The 19,145-nt window shown below is 38.3% G+C and overlaps 1 protein-coding gene across 2 annotated transcripts in view; it reads left to right on the top strand.

Annotated features, from left to right (window-relative positions):
• psmd14 (proteasome 26S subunit, non-ATPase 14) overlaps window positions 1–19,145 on the top strand; it is a 106,166-nt gene that overhangs the window by 45,081 nt on the left and 41,940 nt on the right. For both annotated transcript variants that reach the window (XM_060827883.1, XM_060827886.1), the window contains exons 3-6: window positions 1,591–1,662; window positions 2,065–2,184; window positions 2,315–2,385; window positions 3,052–3,202. In XM_060827883.1, coding sequence (XP_060683866.1) covers window positions 1,591–1,662; window positions 2,065–2,184; window positions 2,315–2,385; window positions 3,052–3,202 — 414 coding nt within the window. The remainder of the gene's footprint in view (window positions 1–1,590; window positions 1,663–2,064; window positions 2,185–2,314; window positions 2,386–3,051; window positions 3,203–19,145) is intronic.

Below are 19,145 nucleotides of genomic sequence, written 5' to 3'. Positions count from 1 at the left end.
AGAATTTATGAAGCATGAAATCTTTGCAAGATATGGTTGATGCAAAGACCTGTGTATCCAGAGAAAAAGAGTGCAGTTAAGTTCTATTAGTTTTAAATTGTTTTGACAAAGAGTCAGTGCAGACTCAATGGACCAAGTTGACACATTTTCTGCTTTAAGCTTACTTTTTATTCTATAATTCAACCACATTAAAAACTAAGATCGTTAAAAATTACCATGGTCAATTTCTGATGACAAGAAAATAATGAATTATTTGGTTTCGTGGAAGCTCTCTGTTAATTTTAGTAATGCCCTTCATGTGCATTTAATCATGTTGGTATGGTTAATAGGTAATGGGGCTAATCATAAAGGTTTGACAGTTGAATCGTTTTGTTCCAAATAGCCTTGGTCACCACCGTACTAATTTCATTCTTGAGGTACTTTACGTTAAAAATTCTATTTCTGCAAGTATATTAAAGTTAGATTTTTTAATTGAAAAATGAATAAAATAAGTACGCCAAAAATAGAATCTAACGGTTAGTTCATTATAATTTGATGTCAAAAATTGAATGACAGGCTTCAGTTTCATGATACGTGTGTATTTTTCAGTTAAAGTGGAGAGTGTTGCCTTACTACAACAGTTTTAGCTATGATTTGCACAGAATTATGTTCCAGCATGCAGAATATCAGCACACCTTTTTCTGTTTATTTAAAGTAAAATTTTAACAAAAATTGAGATGTTCGTTTGTGGCAAATGCATATTTTATAGTAAATGCTTCAAAATAGGTGAAGCGAACTTCATTGTTTAAATAGCCCATAAGGCATCTTCTGATGTACTTTGTTCACAGCTGTCATACCTAGGGAACAGTAGTGCATTTTCTCAAGCTGTAGCTCAGGCTGTTACCTGTAAACTGCTGCTACATTCCTCATCTGGTTGTCTTTTAGCTTGTAACCACAGAGGCTGAAGAACATTGCTGTTGCTACAGTACAGATTAATAATGCTGGACCATTGGTGTTTACATTCACACCGTTGTTAGAACCATCCAGGTAATTGCCAAATCAAACGTTGACAGTAGTGACAGGGTGAAATTATGTGACTTTCCTTGTGTACTCAACCAGGTGTTTATTTAAAAAGATGAGGTATTTACTTTCAAAGTATTTTATACCGTTAATAGCATCTTAAAAGATCTTAAGAATGTGCCTAATAGCTATAATATTTGCATGCCTTATTGAGAGAATAATTGCATTTACTGAACAAAGCCAAAAACATTAAATCTGTGTTCACCTTTTTCAATAATTAATGTTATTGGCACAAAATAAATTAGTTTTTCAGAATACCTTTATATAAAACAAATCAGATGTTAAGTGAGATTTTAAAACTTCAGAACAAATGAACATTTGTAGTGAAAGCTATGTCCATATTTGGTACAGAATGTAAAATCCAGTTTCAGATTTGAATACCCAAGTGTTTGTCAGATTGCCCACCTCAATATGTTGTTAGCTGTGACATTTAAAAATGAATTACTGAAACAGGTAATTTAAAGAAGTTTGAACAGAAATACCATATGCTTGGAAAACGTTAGACATTAACCTTTGTCTTGTGTTTTATAGGGCCCACCAACTGATGCCCCAGCCGTGGATACAGCAGAACAGGTTTACATATCTTCGCTTGCTTTGCTGAAGGTAAGGTTGTCAGTTTGTTTGCTTTTGGATCATGTTAATTACACATCAACTTAAAAAATGGCATTAAGTAATTAAAGTAATCTATTTGACATCCTGTGTCTTGGTGGCATTTCCACCACTGGCTTCACTGTTTTGTTATCTTAACAAAAGGTTTCGACGTAATTTGTATTTTCAGCACTATTTTCAGCTTTCCATTTAAAATGCACTAACTGCATGTTGTTTTTCTTCATGTGTGTAGTTATAAAAATGAAATTATAAAATGCAGAAACTAAACTGAAGTAGTTACCAAGAGTTAATATAGCATGATAGATGGTCAGATGTGAAAAAGCTTGTTTTTCTCTGTCTTGGTTTTAAAAAAAGTACTGAAACACACTTTTTGGTATGCAATTTTGTAATCTGCAGATGTTGAAACATGGACGAGCTGGCGTTCCAATGGAAGTGATGGGCCTGATGCTTGGTGAATTTGTTGATGACTACACAGTCCGTGTTATTGATGTATTTGCTATGCCTCAGTCTGGCACAGTAAGCAATATGTTTGTTTGTTTTGTCTGCAAGTGACTCAAACATAATTTTTCAGTTCTTGATATTGTACTAAGCTTGATTTGGAGAAATGTCTTTTCAAAGCTATGTAATTTGCTCATTTTTTAAACAGGGTGTTAGTGTTGAAGCAGTTGATCCTGTTTTTCAAGCCAAAATGTTGGACATGTTGAAACAGACAGGAAGGTAGGATATTAAATCATCTTGTATGATTTAAAAACAAGGCTATCAGAAATTAGTATCTATGGAATATTAGCTTATTCATTTATAATTTAATTTTTGCTATTAAATTATTATTGTTTGCAACATATTATAAATTATTTGAAGTTCTGAAGTTGATTGCTATTTTATTTTGTTTCCCTTTGCAGTTTCATTTCATACCTATCAACAGTTGTCACATGCTTGTTCAAATACGTTCACTGTGAAAAAAAGCTTAAAAATTAATGTTAACAAAAGGCTCAGCAGCACTGCAGAATAGTGTAAATTGCTTCTTGACTGAGTTCCTGGTCCCACTGCTGCTTTAATTGATATTTGAAGGGTGGATATTTACTCTCAAGTGCTGAAAGGGTAAAAACTGGCTCAGGGAAGGTGTGGTAACAGGGTGAAAAATTGAAAGCATGATCTACTACCGCTAATGCACATCTTTTTAATAGCGCTTGTATGACACACTTTCTTCACTTCCACACCATCATAAATGTATGTTGAATGAGTTCCCATTTTTCATACTTTTTTAGCGTTATCATGCTTGTATGTTTCTATTGTTCAGTTCCTTTTTTATGTTTGCTTTCTTCAAAGTGCTAGTTTGCCTTTTATTTCCAAAATAAAAACACTTAGCCATTTGCTCTGTTTTAGACCTGAAATGGTTGTTGGCTGGTACCATAGTCACCCTGGCTTTGGATGCTGGCTTTCAGGAGTTGACATCAACACTCAGCAGAGCTTTGAAGCCCTGTCGGAGCGAGCTGTTGCCGTAGTGGTGGATCCTATTCAGAGTGTAAAGGGAAAGGTATGATCATGTTCTTAGCAAAAATGCTACTTGTGTAACAATAAATCTGTTGATTATCAGATACAAACAATTAATGTTAGTTATTTGAAGCACTGGAAACCCTCTAGTGTTCAGTATAAACACCAGTTTATATTACACTGTTAAGAATGATAAATATTGGTTAAATGTTGAAGTCTAATTTGACATAAGAGCTATATACTAATGGGCGATTTCCCTTGAAGTTTAACTTAAATATCAGTTTTTTCCTTTTGTTTGTATTTTGCATTTGTTTGAGATTGAGCACAGCAATATATCTACTCTATTTGTATTTATTTCTTTATCCAAAGAATTATTTAACCTGTTTTTAAGAAAAAATTATTTTCCACATAATGTTTATTTTTTAGTCCGTATTTTAAAAGGTGCAAATCAAAAGGTTTTGATTCTTCAGAATCTTAAAATGGAATTCTGAATACTTGGTTAAAAAAAACCTCTTGTGCTCAATGGAAAGAGCCTTATGGCATTTTTTTTTAAGAAGTACCACTTCTTTGTAGCATGGATTTAATGGTAAAAATAGTGTCTAGTTGGTTAGATAGCCAATCATAAGTGAGGTCCTTTATGTCTGTCTGTCTGTCTGTCTGATGTTTTTAATATGTAGAAAATATCCGGTTGATGAAAAAACCGAATATTTAATAGTGATTTTTGTTTGTCAAATGACTTCTTATTAGCAGGTGTAATGCACAATTAAAAATAATTATTTTTGGGTCTGATTTAAATTTAGTACAAATGGAGCAAATAGCACACAGTTTAAAATAAAAGATACCCCGTTTAATCAATATTATTATTAGCCATGAGTAATTTGCAATTTTGACTGCAAACTTTGTAAAATATAGAGGTTTTTTTCTGCTTTCACAATAGCACTTTGTAAAGATTTGAGCACCTATACATTTCACACTTCAGTGGTTTGATTGCTAAACTAATATCCTGCATTTGTTAATTCTTATTAAATAATAAGAACTTCAGTGGTGAGATATTAACTTGCTGAATGTAATAGAAATGTGAGGCTGATTAGAATCTGATGAATGAATTAACAATTTATTAATTTTTAATTTGTTCAGGAAAGTGAAATGATTTTGTGACTATTTCCAATAATCCACAAGTTATTTTAGTGTATTCAGAAGTTAATAATTGGAAGTGTTTAACATTGCCAGGGAGATGGTTAAATTACAGTTTTGGTTGCTATTCACCTTTGTTGTAGTCTGTTTTTGCTGATGTTGTTCAGTTCCTTTCTTTTTTTATTCTCTTCTGGCCCCATATGCCATTTTCCTATTTCCTGCCTCATGACAGCAGGGAGCAGGTCTATTATCACCTTCACAGAGCTGTCTGCAAATGTGAGAGGCAATTCGATTTTGCTCTACCGCAGGGAGGGTATATTATAAAGAGTGCAGAACATAAAGAAATTGACTAGGTGGTTTACTTGCTTAAACTACTGCTGAGGTGTCTTGTTACAGCATGTATTGCCATTCTGATTTGGAAGTTAATGCAATTGTGAACTGAAATGATAAATTCTTTCTTTAATATTGCAGACAGATGTGTATATTGTATTTTGTGACTGATTTCTTAATAGTATAATAGTCATTAATCATATATCGTGGTGTATGTTTGCAAAATTTTAAAAGACTGTGTGTAAAGGAAGTTAGGTGATTAATACATGCTTTTACTTTGAAAGATAGCTGGGTTATTGAGATGTTTTCCAGAATAGAGTATACAACATTGTTAGAAAATACTAGTAATGTTGAGCCATTTATATATGAAACAAAATTGCATATTATTATTTATCTGTGTAACCTCAATACATTTATAATGTTTTACAATTTTTGTTAGAAACAACCTTTTGTTTGCTTCTCTAAAACTGATCAACTTTGATTTGCTGATGAATAGGATTATCAACCGCTCGCTTTCTCTTCTTAAAAGTGGAAATGGATGTTATTCACAAATACAAAGGTTCAGAAATGTATCTTTGGAATTTGAGTTCATATTGTGCTTGTCAAGATGCAAAATCTTGTCAGCTGTGTAGATCATAATGAGTCTTCAGATTGGTTAATTGGATATTGAACACATGTTCTCGTGGTTTACCAGTGTGGTTTAAAATGTCATTTAATTCTATTACACAGCATTGATTCAGTGTTTTAATTTTTTAAAAATTTCTTTTAGGAAAATAATATGGCTTACTTAAAAATCCAGCTTTTGTTTTCATCTTGAGAAAAGTGAGGAGAATAAGTTTGGCCTGTTCCACACCAGAAGAAATTCTAGCTGAACTGATTGTCTTGCTAACATTTTTGCCGTGGAATACTTCATGAGAATTGATAGAACTTTGATACATAATGATTTGTAACGTTTGTGCAAATTAGACAAATTAATATTGGTTTGTTTATATGAATGTTCCAGCACCCATGCAGACCATATAACATTAGAGTTGAATATATTTTCAGCTTTATTTTTCTGTGTGTTTTAGTTACTTTGGTATTTGAGCTAAACTGTATCAGTGTATAAGATTGGTCTTTTCCACTGATTTTCCAGTTTTTTTTCATAACTAATGTACATTTTTGAACATTTATTTGTAGCTTTTTAAAAGATCAACATAGTTAGACCAGAATTATAGCCAGTTGTTTGTAAACTTCAGATTTGTTTAGTTCCTGTTACAAAGTAATGTATGTGGTGTTATGTGGAGTCTTGAGCAGCATAAAATGGTCTCTAGTGGGAGAAAATCCTGTGCTGTAATATTAGCTGGCATTAATGAAAATACTGTGAGGAGCTTAAATGGTCTGCTTTTATTTTGAGTATTATGTTGATTTTTTTTTCAGATGCAGGATTATTTACAGATATTTAATACATTAGAGTCTTAGCACAGAAGTAGAGCCTTTGGTCCACTTGTCCATGCTGACAAGATATCCTAAATTAATCTAGTCCTATTTGCCAGCATTTGGCCCATATCCCCCTAAACCATTCCTATTCATGTACCCATACAGATGATTTTTCAATGCTGTAATTGTACCAGTCTCCTCCAATTACTCTGGCAGCTGATTCCATACGTGCATCGTCCTCCACCTGAAAAAGTTGCCTCTCAGCCTTTTAAATTTTTCCTCTCTCACCTTAAACCTATGCCCTCTAGCTTTGGATTCTCCTACCCTGGGGAAATTTGTAAAGTGCATGTACTTTTATTCTACTTATCATGGACATAATAAACCTAGCAGAAGAAGGCTGGATTGGCCTTTATACTTGCTCTGTCATTCAATAAGGCTGATCTGACCTTGGCATTAACTCTATTTCCCTGCTTCCCATAAACCTATAGTTCAAAATTTTAACTATCTCAAACTTCGATGACTCAGCTTCCACAGTTCTGGGGGGTAAAGAATGCCAGAGAGTTTTGACTGGAGAAGAAATTCCTCTTGCCTCCATGTCACATGAGTGATCCCTTGTTCTGAAGTGTGGCCACTTGCTTTCAAACAGAAATGTTCCCTCAGCATCTATTTTGTTAAACCCCCTTAAAATCTTGCATCTTTAAATAAGTTAATCTCTCTTTCTCCCAACACCAATGAGAATAGGTCCAACCCTGTTGCAATAAAGACCAACATTCCTTTTGCCTTCTGCATGACTTGCTGTCCCCAGATGCTGTTTCATATATAAGGATACCCAGGCGCCTCTGCACAGCTGCATTCTATTGTCTTTTTTATGCTTAAATATCAGTTTGCTTTTCTCTTCATATTTTTCATGATATGCTTCCACATTATTCAGACTTCAAATTCATAGTTTTCTTGATGTTAAATTCAGTTATGTTCTTCTCCTCCTGCTTTGGCAATTATGTCTGATTTATGCTAATCCACACAATTTCTGGTCTGCGATCTCAGCCAGTGCAACAGTTGGGGTGTTACAATTGCCCATAGTGCTCCTTGGCTATGGAGGGGAAAAACCAGTCAGGGTTCTGGCTTCCTATTGCTTTTCAGTTGCCTCCTGCTGGAAAGTGTGTGTGTGTGCCTGTATGCACACCCGTACACATCAGGTGAGAACATTATCAGGCTCAGCTGTATTGCTCTCCACAAGTGAAAAGCCTGCTGCTGTGCTCTAAGCTGATAGATGAAGAATGGTCACTTGAGTAACACCCACAGTGTCAATGAGCAAAATTATACTGAGCGTCAAGTGTTATCTTTGATTTCTGGAGCAGGAAGATTTCATAAATAACTTGGATCATCACAGCTTAACAATCAAAGCTGATCATAAGCCAGTAATGGCTATATTGAATCCAAAGACTTCAGTACCCACTTTAGCTGCAACCGAAATGATGTCGAGACTACAAACCTCATCCAACGTAGAAAACGAGGTACAATATATTTTTATTTTCACAAATAGATGAATTGCCAGCCCCAGCAGATAATGTTAGAATAACTCATGGAGTTTTCATATGTCAGATGTGTACAACTCTCTCACAAACAGGTGGCCTACGCAGATGGATTTAGAAATCAGGCTTTTTTTTCCAGCATTAATGGTTGTCAATTGATAAAGGTGGTGTCATTTGAGGAGCCAGGTTTGTACTTTCAAAAAGATACAGATTAAGGTTGCTGTGTCGTTCTTAGCAATCAATACTTTGGATTAAATTTGGCAAAGACTCTAGCAAGAAGCAATCTCTGATGGCTGGGGTTACGTAAGGACATAGAAAACACAGTGGAACAGTGTTGAGTACGTCAAGTTGTGGAAATTGAGCCCCATCAGTAGCTTCACAAACATGGAAATGGTCAAAGGAGTGAGGCACAGTCTGAACATAGATTTTGCAGAATTTAATGGGCAACAGGTACTTATCATGTTAGATACCAATTCAAAATTGGGTGAGGTCTTTCCAGTGAATCAAGCAACTAGTGAATCTTTATAGATGTGCAAATTGATTGCTGCTTCTGGGTTTCCAGAGGAAGTTGTGACTGAAAACAAAGCTCCATTTTCTGAGGTTTTCATGTTTCATGAGCATGAACAGAGTAAAAGATGTAAGAAATACACTGCAAATTGTGCTTCAAATACAGCATCAGAGCACAGTACTCATTGTTCAGCATGTTCTTGTGGCCGCACCTCGATTGGAAGATTGTGCTGTAAATCAAGACTCACTATTCCACAAATCATCACTAATGTGATAATGATCAATTTAATCATCAGATTAGTTTGTCTGAGTGGGACCATTACCTGTGATAAAAGAAACTCTCACAAGGTTTCATCAATAAACAAAAACGTATTAATTATAGGAATCATATCTCCTAACATGGCAAAATGGGTTTTAAATTTCTAATATGCAAGCTTGAAACTATAGCCCCTTAAAATCCTCCTATCTAAACACTCTCATCCATTCACAAATGGAACATAAATATGGTGGTTGGAAAATATAAGGAGCAAATTCTGAGGGTGAAAGGTCAAAACTGTGAGTGCAATGAGGTGACCTCATTATTTTGTTTTTTGGCAATGACCCCATGTTGTTAACCAAACAACCCTCAATTTGTAGTTGGTCAGTTAGAAGTTCTTTCTAAGAGTCTGTAAGTGCTGGCTTTCTTCTACTCTGAAAGAGATCTGGCTTGCTTGCAGGCTTTTGGAGGTCTGAGTGCAACTGCTCCTTTTTCTCAGTTCTGTGACAAACTGCTACTTAAAACCAATCCAAAAGCTGTTGCTGGGAATTTTCTTTCAACTCAAAGGCACCTGGTGCCAACTAGTCTATCAAAAGAATCAAAGTCAGCTTCTCCAGAAGTTGCATGTGCAATCAATGTATAAGCACCACTTACAACATTTTTTGAGTTGTAAATGAATCAAGATAATGCTCTGCAAAGAATGTAAAAATCACAGAATAAGTTAAAATGGTAAAAATTGTTTACATTTGTTACAGAGTTGAGAATGAATGAATGTAGGCTTTTTGTTGTGTTTCGTCGACTATGTGTCATCTACCTTGGATTTGAAACATATTTAAAAATGCTTTTCATTTCTTAATAGTCATCGAGTTATACAGCATGGAAACAGATCCTTCAGTCCAACACATCCATGCCTACCATATATCCTAAACTGATTTGGTCTAATTTAATCAGCATTTGGCCCATATTCCTACTTTCCCTTCCTATTCATGTACCCATACAGATGCCTTTTAGATGTTGTAATTGTACCTGTCTCCTTCACCTCTGGCAATTCATTTCATACACACTCCACCTTTTGCATGAAAAAGTTGTTTTTCCAGTCCCTTTTAAACCTCTCCCCTCTCAATTTAAGCCTATGCCCTACAGGTCTGGACTCCCCTACCCTGGGGAAAAGACTTCTGGCTATTCACCCAATCCATGCCCCTCATGATTTTATAAACCTCTACAGGTCATCTCTCAGCCTCTGATGCTCCAGGGAAAGCTGCCGCAGCCTATTCAGCCCCTCTCTATAACTCAAACCCTTCAATCCCGTCAACACCCTTGTAAATCATTTCTGGATCCATTCAAGTTTCATACATCTTCTCTATAGCAAATAATTTATGTAAAATGTTCTTTATTGTCCGCTGAAAAATGGCACATTCTGATGATACCAGATGTATATTGGTACAAGTCCTTATGGGTATTAATTGTAGCACGTTTCTAGGGACTCCTTATCTTACTGCAATTGCAGGTGCACATGGCTCATGACCAGCTTTGTGGTGAAGGACAGCTGCCTCCACCAGCTTCGTGCGTTCTTCCTCAATGCGAGGGATTAGGCACTTATCCAGTTGCCAGAAGCAGTTTATCGCCTGTTTACAATCTCCACAAAAACAAACTGATCTGGTGGGCTTCACAAATTGGTACAGTCGGTGCTGCCCATTCCACAAACTGTATGGATATGATAATTCCTTCACTTTCCAGCCTCCTGATTTCTACTTTTGCACATACGGCAAATGGCACGAACAGACCTTGCAGAATAGAGGAATTGCTTTCTCATCAACATCCTTTGACAGTCCCTAGACCTTCCTGAAAAACTTACAGCTATTTAATTAGGACTTCACTCAGGCTTCCATTTTCTAATCAAAATTGTGGAGCCAATCAAGGTGAATCTTTCTTAACCAATTTCACCCCATTAAGCTTGGGTTTGAATCTTTTACTACAAATCAGTGGTAACTGAACTAGTTGCTTCTCATACGAGACCAGAACTGAAGTTGAACTCTTCACCTGTAAAGGTTTCCCAATATAGTTTCTCAGTCGAGGCCTTACATAAACATAAGGGTTGGAGTCCAGAGCGAATCAGAACTGAGTGACCATTTAATCAGACATTTCCAAACCAGATGCAGGTGACCATTACAGGGTGTGAACTCTCCTGGATACCGGCCGGTAACAAGCGGTGACCTTTGCTTGGGACAATCATTCTTGCTTCCCATAATAAAATGCCATTCTTTATGGTGACCAGGTCTTGCTGAATGTACAGAGTTTTCAATTGTTGTTGTTGTGGGTATTTTGCTTACACCAGCACCACCAGCTGTTTTACTTTTGCTAAGACCGGACCTTTATTGCATCTAGGTTCTGATATTGTCAACAGTGACCACAAGAGTGCCACTCAATTCAGACCTAGTGGGACTCTTTTGCTGTCTCGATTGGCAGCAACTGGTCCAGATCCTGAAGAAAAAATGTTAACTGTTTGTCCAAGGTTTGGCATTGTTTTGGGATTTTGCTGTAGGCTGACCTACAGTCCCTTTATTCAGAATATGTCCTGAGTGAGATTATGCAATTGCTTCCACTCAAGTGGTGTCCCCGAAGCTCAGTTGGCCTGGTGAGAGTGTCCACTTCAATCAGTGTACCCTGTAACTCCTATGCTCCACTTGCCGCACTTTCTAATAACAAAGCCAGCTGCAGTGCCTGTTGAAGTCTAGTTGGGCTTCAACTAGTAGGCACTTTGTATGGTTACATCTTTAATCCCACATACCCAAACAGTGTCTCAGCATCTCATTAAGGGTTAAACCAAAGTCACATGCCTCTGCCAGTTATCTTAACCTCATTGAAAATCCTGACACAAATTACCCTCATCCTCAAACTGCCAAATAAAATCGATAGCATCTCAAAATTGGAGCCAGCTTGGGGTCATAATGTTCCTTAACTAAATTCACCAACTCTTGAAAGGTTTTAGTACCTCGTGCCTCATGAAACATTAGGCTTCTAAAAACTGAAAAAAGCTACTGGTTGGCAAGCAGTCAGGATAATTATACGTTACTTTTCATCTGTCCCCACTGTCACTTGCCCGGAAAAAGGAATGCATTCTTTTCATATACTGGGCAGAGTCTTTGACAGCAGGATCAAATGAATCAAGCTTCCCCGTGATGGTATAACACCAGAAATTCTTACCCAAACTCAAAGATGACTGTTGTAAGTGAATTTCTCCAGGAGAGTATGATTTTCTCTCATCACCACTCTAACTCCAGAGGCTAGTATCCCTTCACCAAATAACCTTTTGTTTACATGTGCACTGTACTTGACTTTGGTCCAGTTTTCTCAGGGCCAGGTCTCAGAGTGAAGTGATATAAATAGGATTGTCAGAGATCGTATCAGCCAGGGCTCCCTGATTGGACTAGGTTAACAGCCCCAATCAGGGAACTCTGAGGAGGGGTCACCAGAACTGAATTGTTAACGCTGATTTCTCTTCACAGATGCTGCCAGATCTGCTAACTTCTGTTTTTGTTTCTGATTTACAGCATTTGCAATTCCTTCACTTTTAAACTTACAGTCTGTGATGTTCACCTGGCTCATTTCAATCACTACAGATTGTTCCTCAACTCTTAAACATTTGTTCATCTGCTACTGAAAAAGGGTCAGGTTTGGAAATGTCCTCATAGCCAAGACGTGAACTTTAGGAAATGAAGAAGCAGCTTTCACTGTTTAAGGTATTGACACATTCTGATCCCATGCGAGATCTGGTGCTGATGTGTATAGTATTGGAGTCGTGTTGGCTCACAGATGGCTCCAAGACTTCCCAGACTTTGATGAGAGAAAGTTCCGTAAATGCGTTTATGGACATAAATTTATAATATTAACAGAACACAAACCCTTGCTAGGGGTACTCTGGTCAAATTCAGCATTGCCAATACCAAACTGTCCTGGTTCTTATTTGATTATTGGACCACCCCTCATGCAACTACAGGGATAGCTCCAGCAGAGTTGCTAATGGCTAGAAGACTTCGCACCAGGGTAAACCTAATATTTCAGGACCTGGTGGGTGAAATGGACTCAGGAACACCAATGCTGGACACAAGACTCCTCTCAGCAAGAGAGACCGTTTACTTCAGGGGACAAAGTTTGGTGCTGAAACCATGGAAATGGCCCTACGGGGGTAAGAAGCATGGTTGACACAAGATCAGGCCCATTGATGTACAAAGTTCGGGTTGGTGAGGTGGTCCTAAACAAGCACTTGGATCAAATGAAAGCTGCAAACCAGCAAACAGGGCAGGTGCAAAACTTACTCAGCCCATCAGGACAGCTGGAAAGTGTTGGAACCAATGGGTTCTCCCCCTCCATCTAGTAGCACCAAAAAACCTCTGACTTTGAGATGGACACATCAGAGGTTGCAGGCTCAACACATTTAATGCCTGAAGCAGAGGATGAATTTCTTCCGAGTATAAGAGATGGGCTACAGTCCAGTAAATGCTCTCATATCCAAGGTTGAGTTAGAGGAACCTGACCTGGTGCGAAAATGCCCCAGGAGAGGCTTATGTGGGGGAGGGGATGTAGTGATTGTAATGAGGTCAGCTGAGTGGACCTCATTGAATAAGTTCCCTGATTGGACCAGGTTAACAGCCCCAATCAGGGAACTCTGACAGATATGAGAAGTGCCTCAGAGATTCTACTCTGAGAAACTGCACCAGTGTCAAGTATTATGCACATGTAAATAAAAAAAAATGACTTGGTTATGGGATAGCAACCTCTATGGGGTTATTTCCAATCCCAGCCACCTTTTCCACTGTAGAGTACTGGTTTAATTGCTTAGATGAAACCACACTACTTGCTTCTGTATTTCATCATTTAAGACCACCACCACCACCCCCAAGATGTAGCATCAATTGCCATTTTAAAAGTTTTAATTAAATCAGATACAGGCAATGCTGGTTCATTCATTAGGAATGCTATCAGCTTGTCAAAAGCTGTGTGGCACTTTTTTTTTTGTCCATATCACTGTTGCCTGTTTTAGGAATAAATCTGTTTGAGGTGCAGCTGCAGTGCTGAAATTAGGCATGAATATCCAGTAAAAAAGAACTATATTAAGCAGGAAATCATGATATTTCTGGGACTTTTAGGAATGGGGAGTTTTATTTGATCCTTAACTTTTGCTGTTCTTAGCAGTATTTGCTCTTGCCCTATAATGTGTTCTAGGTAAATGACCTTTGCTTTTGCAAACTCAATTTTTGGCAAGACTTTTTATGAAGCCAGATAGCTATAAATGCTTAATATGTCTTCTAATTGTTTCACACCTTCCTTGGTGTTAGTACATATTTAAACATTGTCTGAATAAACAACTCAATTAGGCACACTAACTATGACCTGTTTCATAAGTTTTTGGAATGTAACTGGGGCAATTTTAAACTCTAATGGCATGAATTAACATTGATACAATCCATTTGGTGCCACAAAGACTGATTACCTCTTTTAGATCTTGATAATGTTACTTGCCAGTATTCCTTCAATATATCAATCTTAGAGAGGAGTGACACACTGCCACCCTAGTAATGCAATTTTCTAACCAAGGAACAGGGTATGAAGCTGTTTTTGCTACTGCATTTACTTTTCTGTAGTCCATGCACCAACAAGTTGACCGATTATATTTAGGAATCACACTACTGGTTAGCTCCAGCTGCCTTAGCTAGGTTCATTCAAGTGATTTTCTAGGTATTTTTAATCAGTCTGTTCAGACATATTATTATGCACCTCTGCAGCAGGTGGAACTTGAAAGTAGCCCTTTTGGCACAGAGGCAATGACACTTCACCACAAGAGCCCTCAAGTGATTTTCAAACATGTTTTGAAAGTCAGTTTCCACCTGAACAGTTAAGATCTTGTTTTATTGGTACTAATTCCCCTGCATCAATGTTATGTCTGGCTAACATTATCCACCTAGGTTTATCTCTACAGATTTCCTGGAATTTCCTAACTAATCTTACCATATCTTCCCATTGTCTTTCCTCTCCGTTTTCATCTTGCAATCACTCACCTGTGATTATGATGGCCCCTTAAGGAAATTCCTTGTTATTGATCTTGGGTTCTATGTGTCCTTGTGCGGCTGAGGAGCCGAATCCTCAAGCTGCATATCCAACCACATAATCTAGCAGGCATTTCCAGGAGGTGGAATTGGTCCTTGGCTTTTAGAATAGTGTCTACATATCCAAGTATTTCAGTATTAACTAATTGGATTATCGAAGGTTTACTTTGTGAACTATCCACAGCTCCATCTACCTCACTCTTCGTGTTTTGACATTCTGTTAACAACGAATGTACTTTTTTTGTTTTCCTCCCTATGATGATAATGCTTTAGCATATTTACAAAATGTATTTTTCCTGTGATCTGGAGTACCTACCATATAAATGTCTTCATTAATAGAACATAGAACAATACAGCGGAGAACAGGCCCTTCGGCCCTCGATGTTGCGCTGACCTGTGATCTATTCTCAGCTCGTCTTCCTACACTATCCCAAAATCATCCATGTGCTTCTCTAAGGATTGTTTAAACCTTCCTAATGTGGCTGAGTTGACTCCATTAGCAGGTAGGGCAATCCACACCCTTACCACACTCTGCGTAAAGAACTTTCCTCTGACATCTGTCTTAAATCTATCACTCCTCAATTTGTAGTTATGCCCTCTTGTACAAGCTGACATCATTATCCTGGGAAAAAGTATTTCACTGTCTACCCTATCTAATACTCTGATCATCTTGTATGTCTCTATCAAATCCCCCCTTAGCCGCCTTTTTTCCAATGAGAACAGACCCAAGTCTCTCAACCTTTCCTCATAAGACCGATGCACCTAACTACCTTATATGGACCGCTGGATCTCCTTTTAGGAAGTTTGCCTTGTAAATATAGCGCAAGCATTTTGCTGCTTGTTTGAAATCTTTGAAACTGGGATCTCCTGAGTGTGGAGGAATTGGAAGGAGTGAAATTTTTAAAGTGTATCCAGGAGATAAGTAGAATGGTTTTCTCGAGATGGAGCAGTTCTAGTCATTGCAAGTGAAGCCGGTCAGATGGTTGTAGTTTCAGTGGGCAATTATTTTGGGGATAGTGATAAAACTTTGACATTCCAAGTCATTGTGGAAAGGGATGCAGATAGTGCAGAAACTGTTAATTGGGGAAAGCCAATTTCAACATCATTCAACGGGATCCAACAAACATAGTCTGGTTGCAGCTATTTGCAGGTAAGTCTACATTTGGACATTGGAGACTTTTTAAAGTAGTATTGTGAAAGTTCAGGGCCAGCATGTTTCTCTAAGAGTGAAGGGCGAGAGTAGCAAATCCAGAGAACCCTGGATGACTAGGGATGTTAAGGGTTTGATAAAGAGAAAGAAGGAGATGTGTGTTAAGTACAGTGCATTAAAACAGGGGAAATCTTTCAAAAGTATAAAGAATATAGGGGGTTGCTTAAAAAGAAATTAGGAGGACAAAGAGGGGTGACAAAATAACTTTGGCAATAGGATTAAGAAAAATTGCAAGGCATTTTATCAGTGCAGTAAATTTTGCTTTAACTTTATCAACCATATTCGCGATAAGCCAGCAAAAATTACATACCTCAGATATCGCAATATCTCTATTTATGCTGTAAATAAAATATAACAAGCTTCACTTGGTTGGGGTTTACTCCATGCAATGTGTATCTCTTGATTATTTGGAATATTACATCATCTGGCAGCATCCTGGTTCCATAGGTGCCAATTAATAAAAGGTTTGATGTTTATTAAAAGTAAGAGAATAGAGTGCAACATTAGAGACCATTGGGGAAGGATATGTGTGGAGCCAGAGGATATGGGTGAGGACTTAAATGAATATTTCTCATCTGTATTCACCAGAGAAATACACTGTAGCTAGGGATTTCAGTTGGGATGGTGAGGTTCTAGAACTATTATCTTGATATACAACTCCATAGATCCCTGAAGATGTCAGCACAGGTAGACAGGGTGGTGAAGAAGGCGTACAGGATGTTTGACTTCATTAGGTGGGGCTAGACTATAGTAGCAAGGAAGTCCTGTTACTACTTTGAAGAGCATTGGTTAGACAACTTCTGATTGCCACACTAGCGGAAGGACATGGTTTCGGTGGAAATGTGCAGAGGACATTCACCAGGATGTTGCTGGGGTAGAAAACCTTAGGTATGAGGAGAGACTGGTTAGGCTGGATTTGTTTCCCTTGAAACAGAGGAGGATAAAGGGGAGGCTGTACAAGGTTCTAATTTTATTTCTGTTGGTCATCCCTAATGGACAAGCATACTGAGTTCATTTTCCATCATAAATTTCATTGTAATTGTCCTCAAAGGAATACTTTCTGGAAGTCAAATTGTCGTATCCATCATTGTAAAGATATCCTGGAATTCTACTTCTGTTTTTTTTAGATTAATCACAGTGTGGAAACAGGCCCTTCAGCCCAACAAGTCCACACTGACCCACCGAAGCGCAACCCACCCAGACCCATTCCCCTACATTTACCACTTCACCTAACACTACGGGCAAGTTTTGAGTCTTACACAATCCGTCAGCACAGTACTGAATGGTTCTTCAAAACCTGATGTTGATGGTTTGGTTGTATTTTTCTATCACCTGACATGTATGGCATGTTTTACAAAATAAGAGAGTGAGCAGTAACTTTTTCATGCACAAGCTCGTGAGTGTATGGAATGAGCTGCTGAAGGAACTGGTGGAGGCAGGAACAAGCACAACATTTAAAAGGCATCCGGATGGGTATTTGAAAAGAAAGGGACTATGCAGTGGTGGATCTGGTTCTGGAGGAAGCAGCCAGACACGTATTGGATGTGGAAGTGGGGGAACGTTTTGCTGATAGTGACCACAACACAGTCTGGTTCAAATTTGTTATGGACAAGGAAAAAGATGGCCTGCAAGCAACAATTTTATGTTAAGGAAGGCAAAGTTTATTAAAATAAAGCAGAATCTGGTCATAATTGACTGGGAGCAGCTCCTTGCAACTAAGTCTACAGCAGAGCAGTGAGGGGCATCCAAATAAGAACTAGGGAGAGTACAAGTCCAACATGTGTACCCTTTAGGGGGAATGTAGCAACAGTAAGTTCAGAGAACCCTGGATGTTTAGGACAATTCAGGACATGTTGAGCGAAAAAAAAGGCTTTTAGCAAGTCAAAAGGGAGCAATTCAGCTCTGTCCCCAGAGGAAGATAGGAAGTGCAAGACAGAACTTAAGCAATTAGAGCAAAAAAGGGACATAAAAAATGACTTGTGAACAGGATTAGGGAGAATCTGAAGATATTTTAATGCATTAACGGGAAGAGGTTAACTAAGGTAAGAATAGGGCCCATCATGGAGCAAGGGGGCAACCTGTGGGTGAAACTGCAGAATAATGGAAGGGTGTTAAATGAACATTTTTCTTTGGTCTTCACTCTGGAAAAGGAGAACGTAGGTATGGACTTTAGGAAAAGGGAGTGTAAAGAGTTTGCCCGTTATGACAGGCAATGAGGAGATGTTGGGAGCTCTGTCAGGCTTAAAAACAGATAAATCCTCAGCCTAGATGAATTGCATCCCAGGCTGCTGTGGGAGGCGAGGCAGGAAACTACAGTGGCTTGCACGCAAATCTTTAATCCTTTGGGCAGGGGGAAATTGCCAGACAACTGGAGGATGGCTAAAAGGTTCCATTTTTTAAGAAAGATGATAGAGATGAATGGGGAACCTTTAGACCGCTAAGTCTCACGTCAGTGGTTGGGAAACTATTGGAGAAAATTCTGAGAGAGAGAATTGATGTCCGTTTGGAAAGACACTGGTTAATTTGGGATAGTCAGCATGATCTTTCAGACGGAGGTCATGCCTAACAAATTTGTTAAAATGTTTCCAGAATGTGATTGTCTGTGTTGATGATAGAAGTTAGTTGATATGGTTTCCAAGGATTCTCAGCAAAGTTTTTGACCAGGTCCCAGATGGGAGACTGCAAAGATTAAAGCACATGGAATTGGTGAGAACTTGGCGAAATAGATCAGAAACTGGCTTAGCAATAGGACACAAAGGGTAGTGGTAGAAGGCTGTTCAAGTGACTGGAGGCCAATGTCCAGCAGTGTACAGCAAGGATCAGTACTAGGGGATGTGGTGAAGGCTGGTACAATTGCAACATTTAAGAGGCATTTGGATGGGTATATGAATAGGAAGGATTTGGAGGGATATTGGCTAGGAGCTGCCAGGTGGGACTAGATTGGGTTGGGATATCTGGTCGGCATGGACAGGTTGGACCGAAAGATCTGTTCCATACTGTACATTTCTATGACTCTCTGACCCTTATTGTTTGTAATGTACACAAATGATATAGATGAAAATGTGGGAAGCATATTAAGCATGTTTACAGATGACCCCAAGATTGGTAGAGTGATTAGAAGTGAAGATGATGTTTGTGGGTTACAGGAAGATATAGATGGCTTGGTCAGATGGGCAGACTAATGGCAAATGGCATTTAACCCTAATAAGTGCATAATGATACACTTTGGAAGAAACGGCAAGACGAGGAAGTATTTAATGAATGTCAGGACACTGGGTAACTTAGAGGAACAAAGGGATCTTGGGTAACTATTCACAGATCCCTGAAGTCTGTCGGGCATGTGAATAGGATAGTTAAGAAGGCATATGGTACACTTGCTTTGATCAGTCGTGGCAGAGAGTATAAGAGCAAAGAAGTAATATTGGAGTTGTACTGAGCATTGTTCATACTACAGCTGTGTGCAGTTCTGGTCGCTTCACTGCCAGAAGGATATG

Source organism: Hemiscyllium ocellatum, chromosome 7, assembly GCF_020745735.1.
Source record: "Hemiscyllium ocellatum isolate sHemOce1 chromosome 7, sHemOce1.pat.X.cur, whole genome shotgun sequence".
NCBI classification, from domain to species: Eukaryota; Metazoa; Chordata; class Chondrichthyes; order Orectolobiformes; family Hemiscylliidae; genus Hemiscyllium; species Hemiscyllium ocellatum.
The sequence above is the reverse complement of the archived record's forward strand: the minus strand, read 5'-3'. Positions and strand labels throughout refer to the sequence as shown.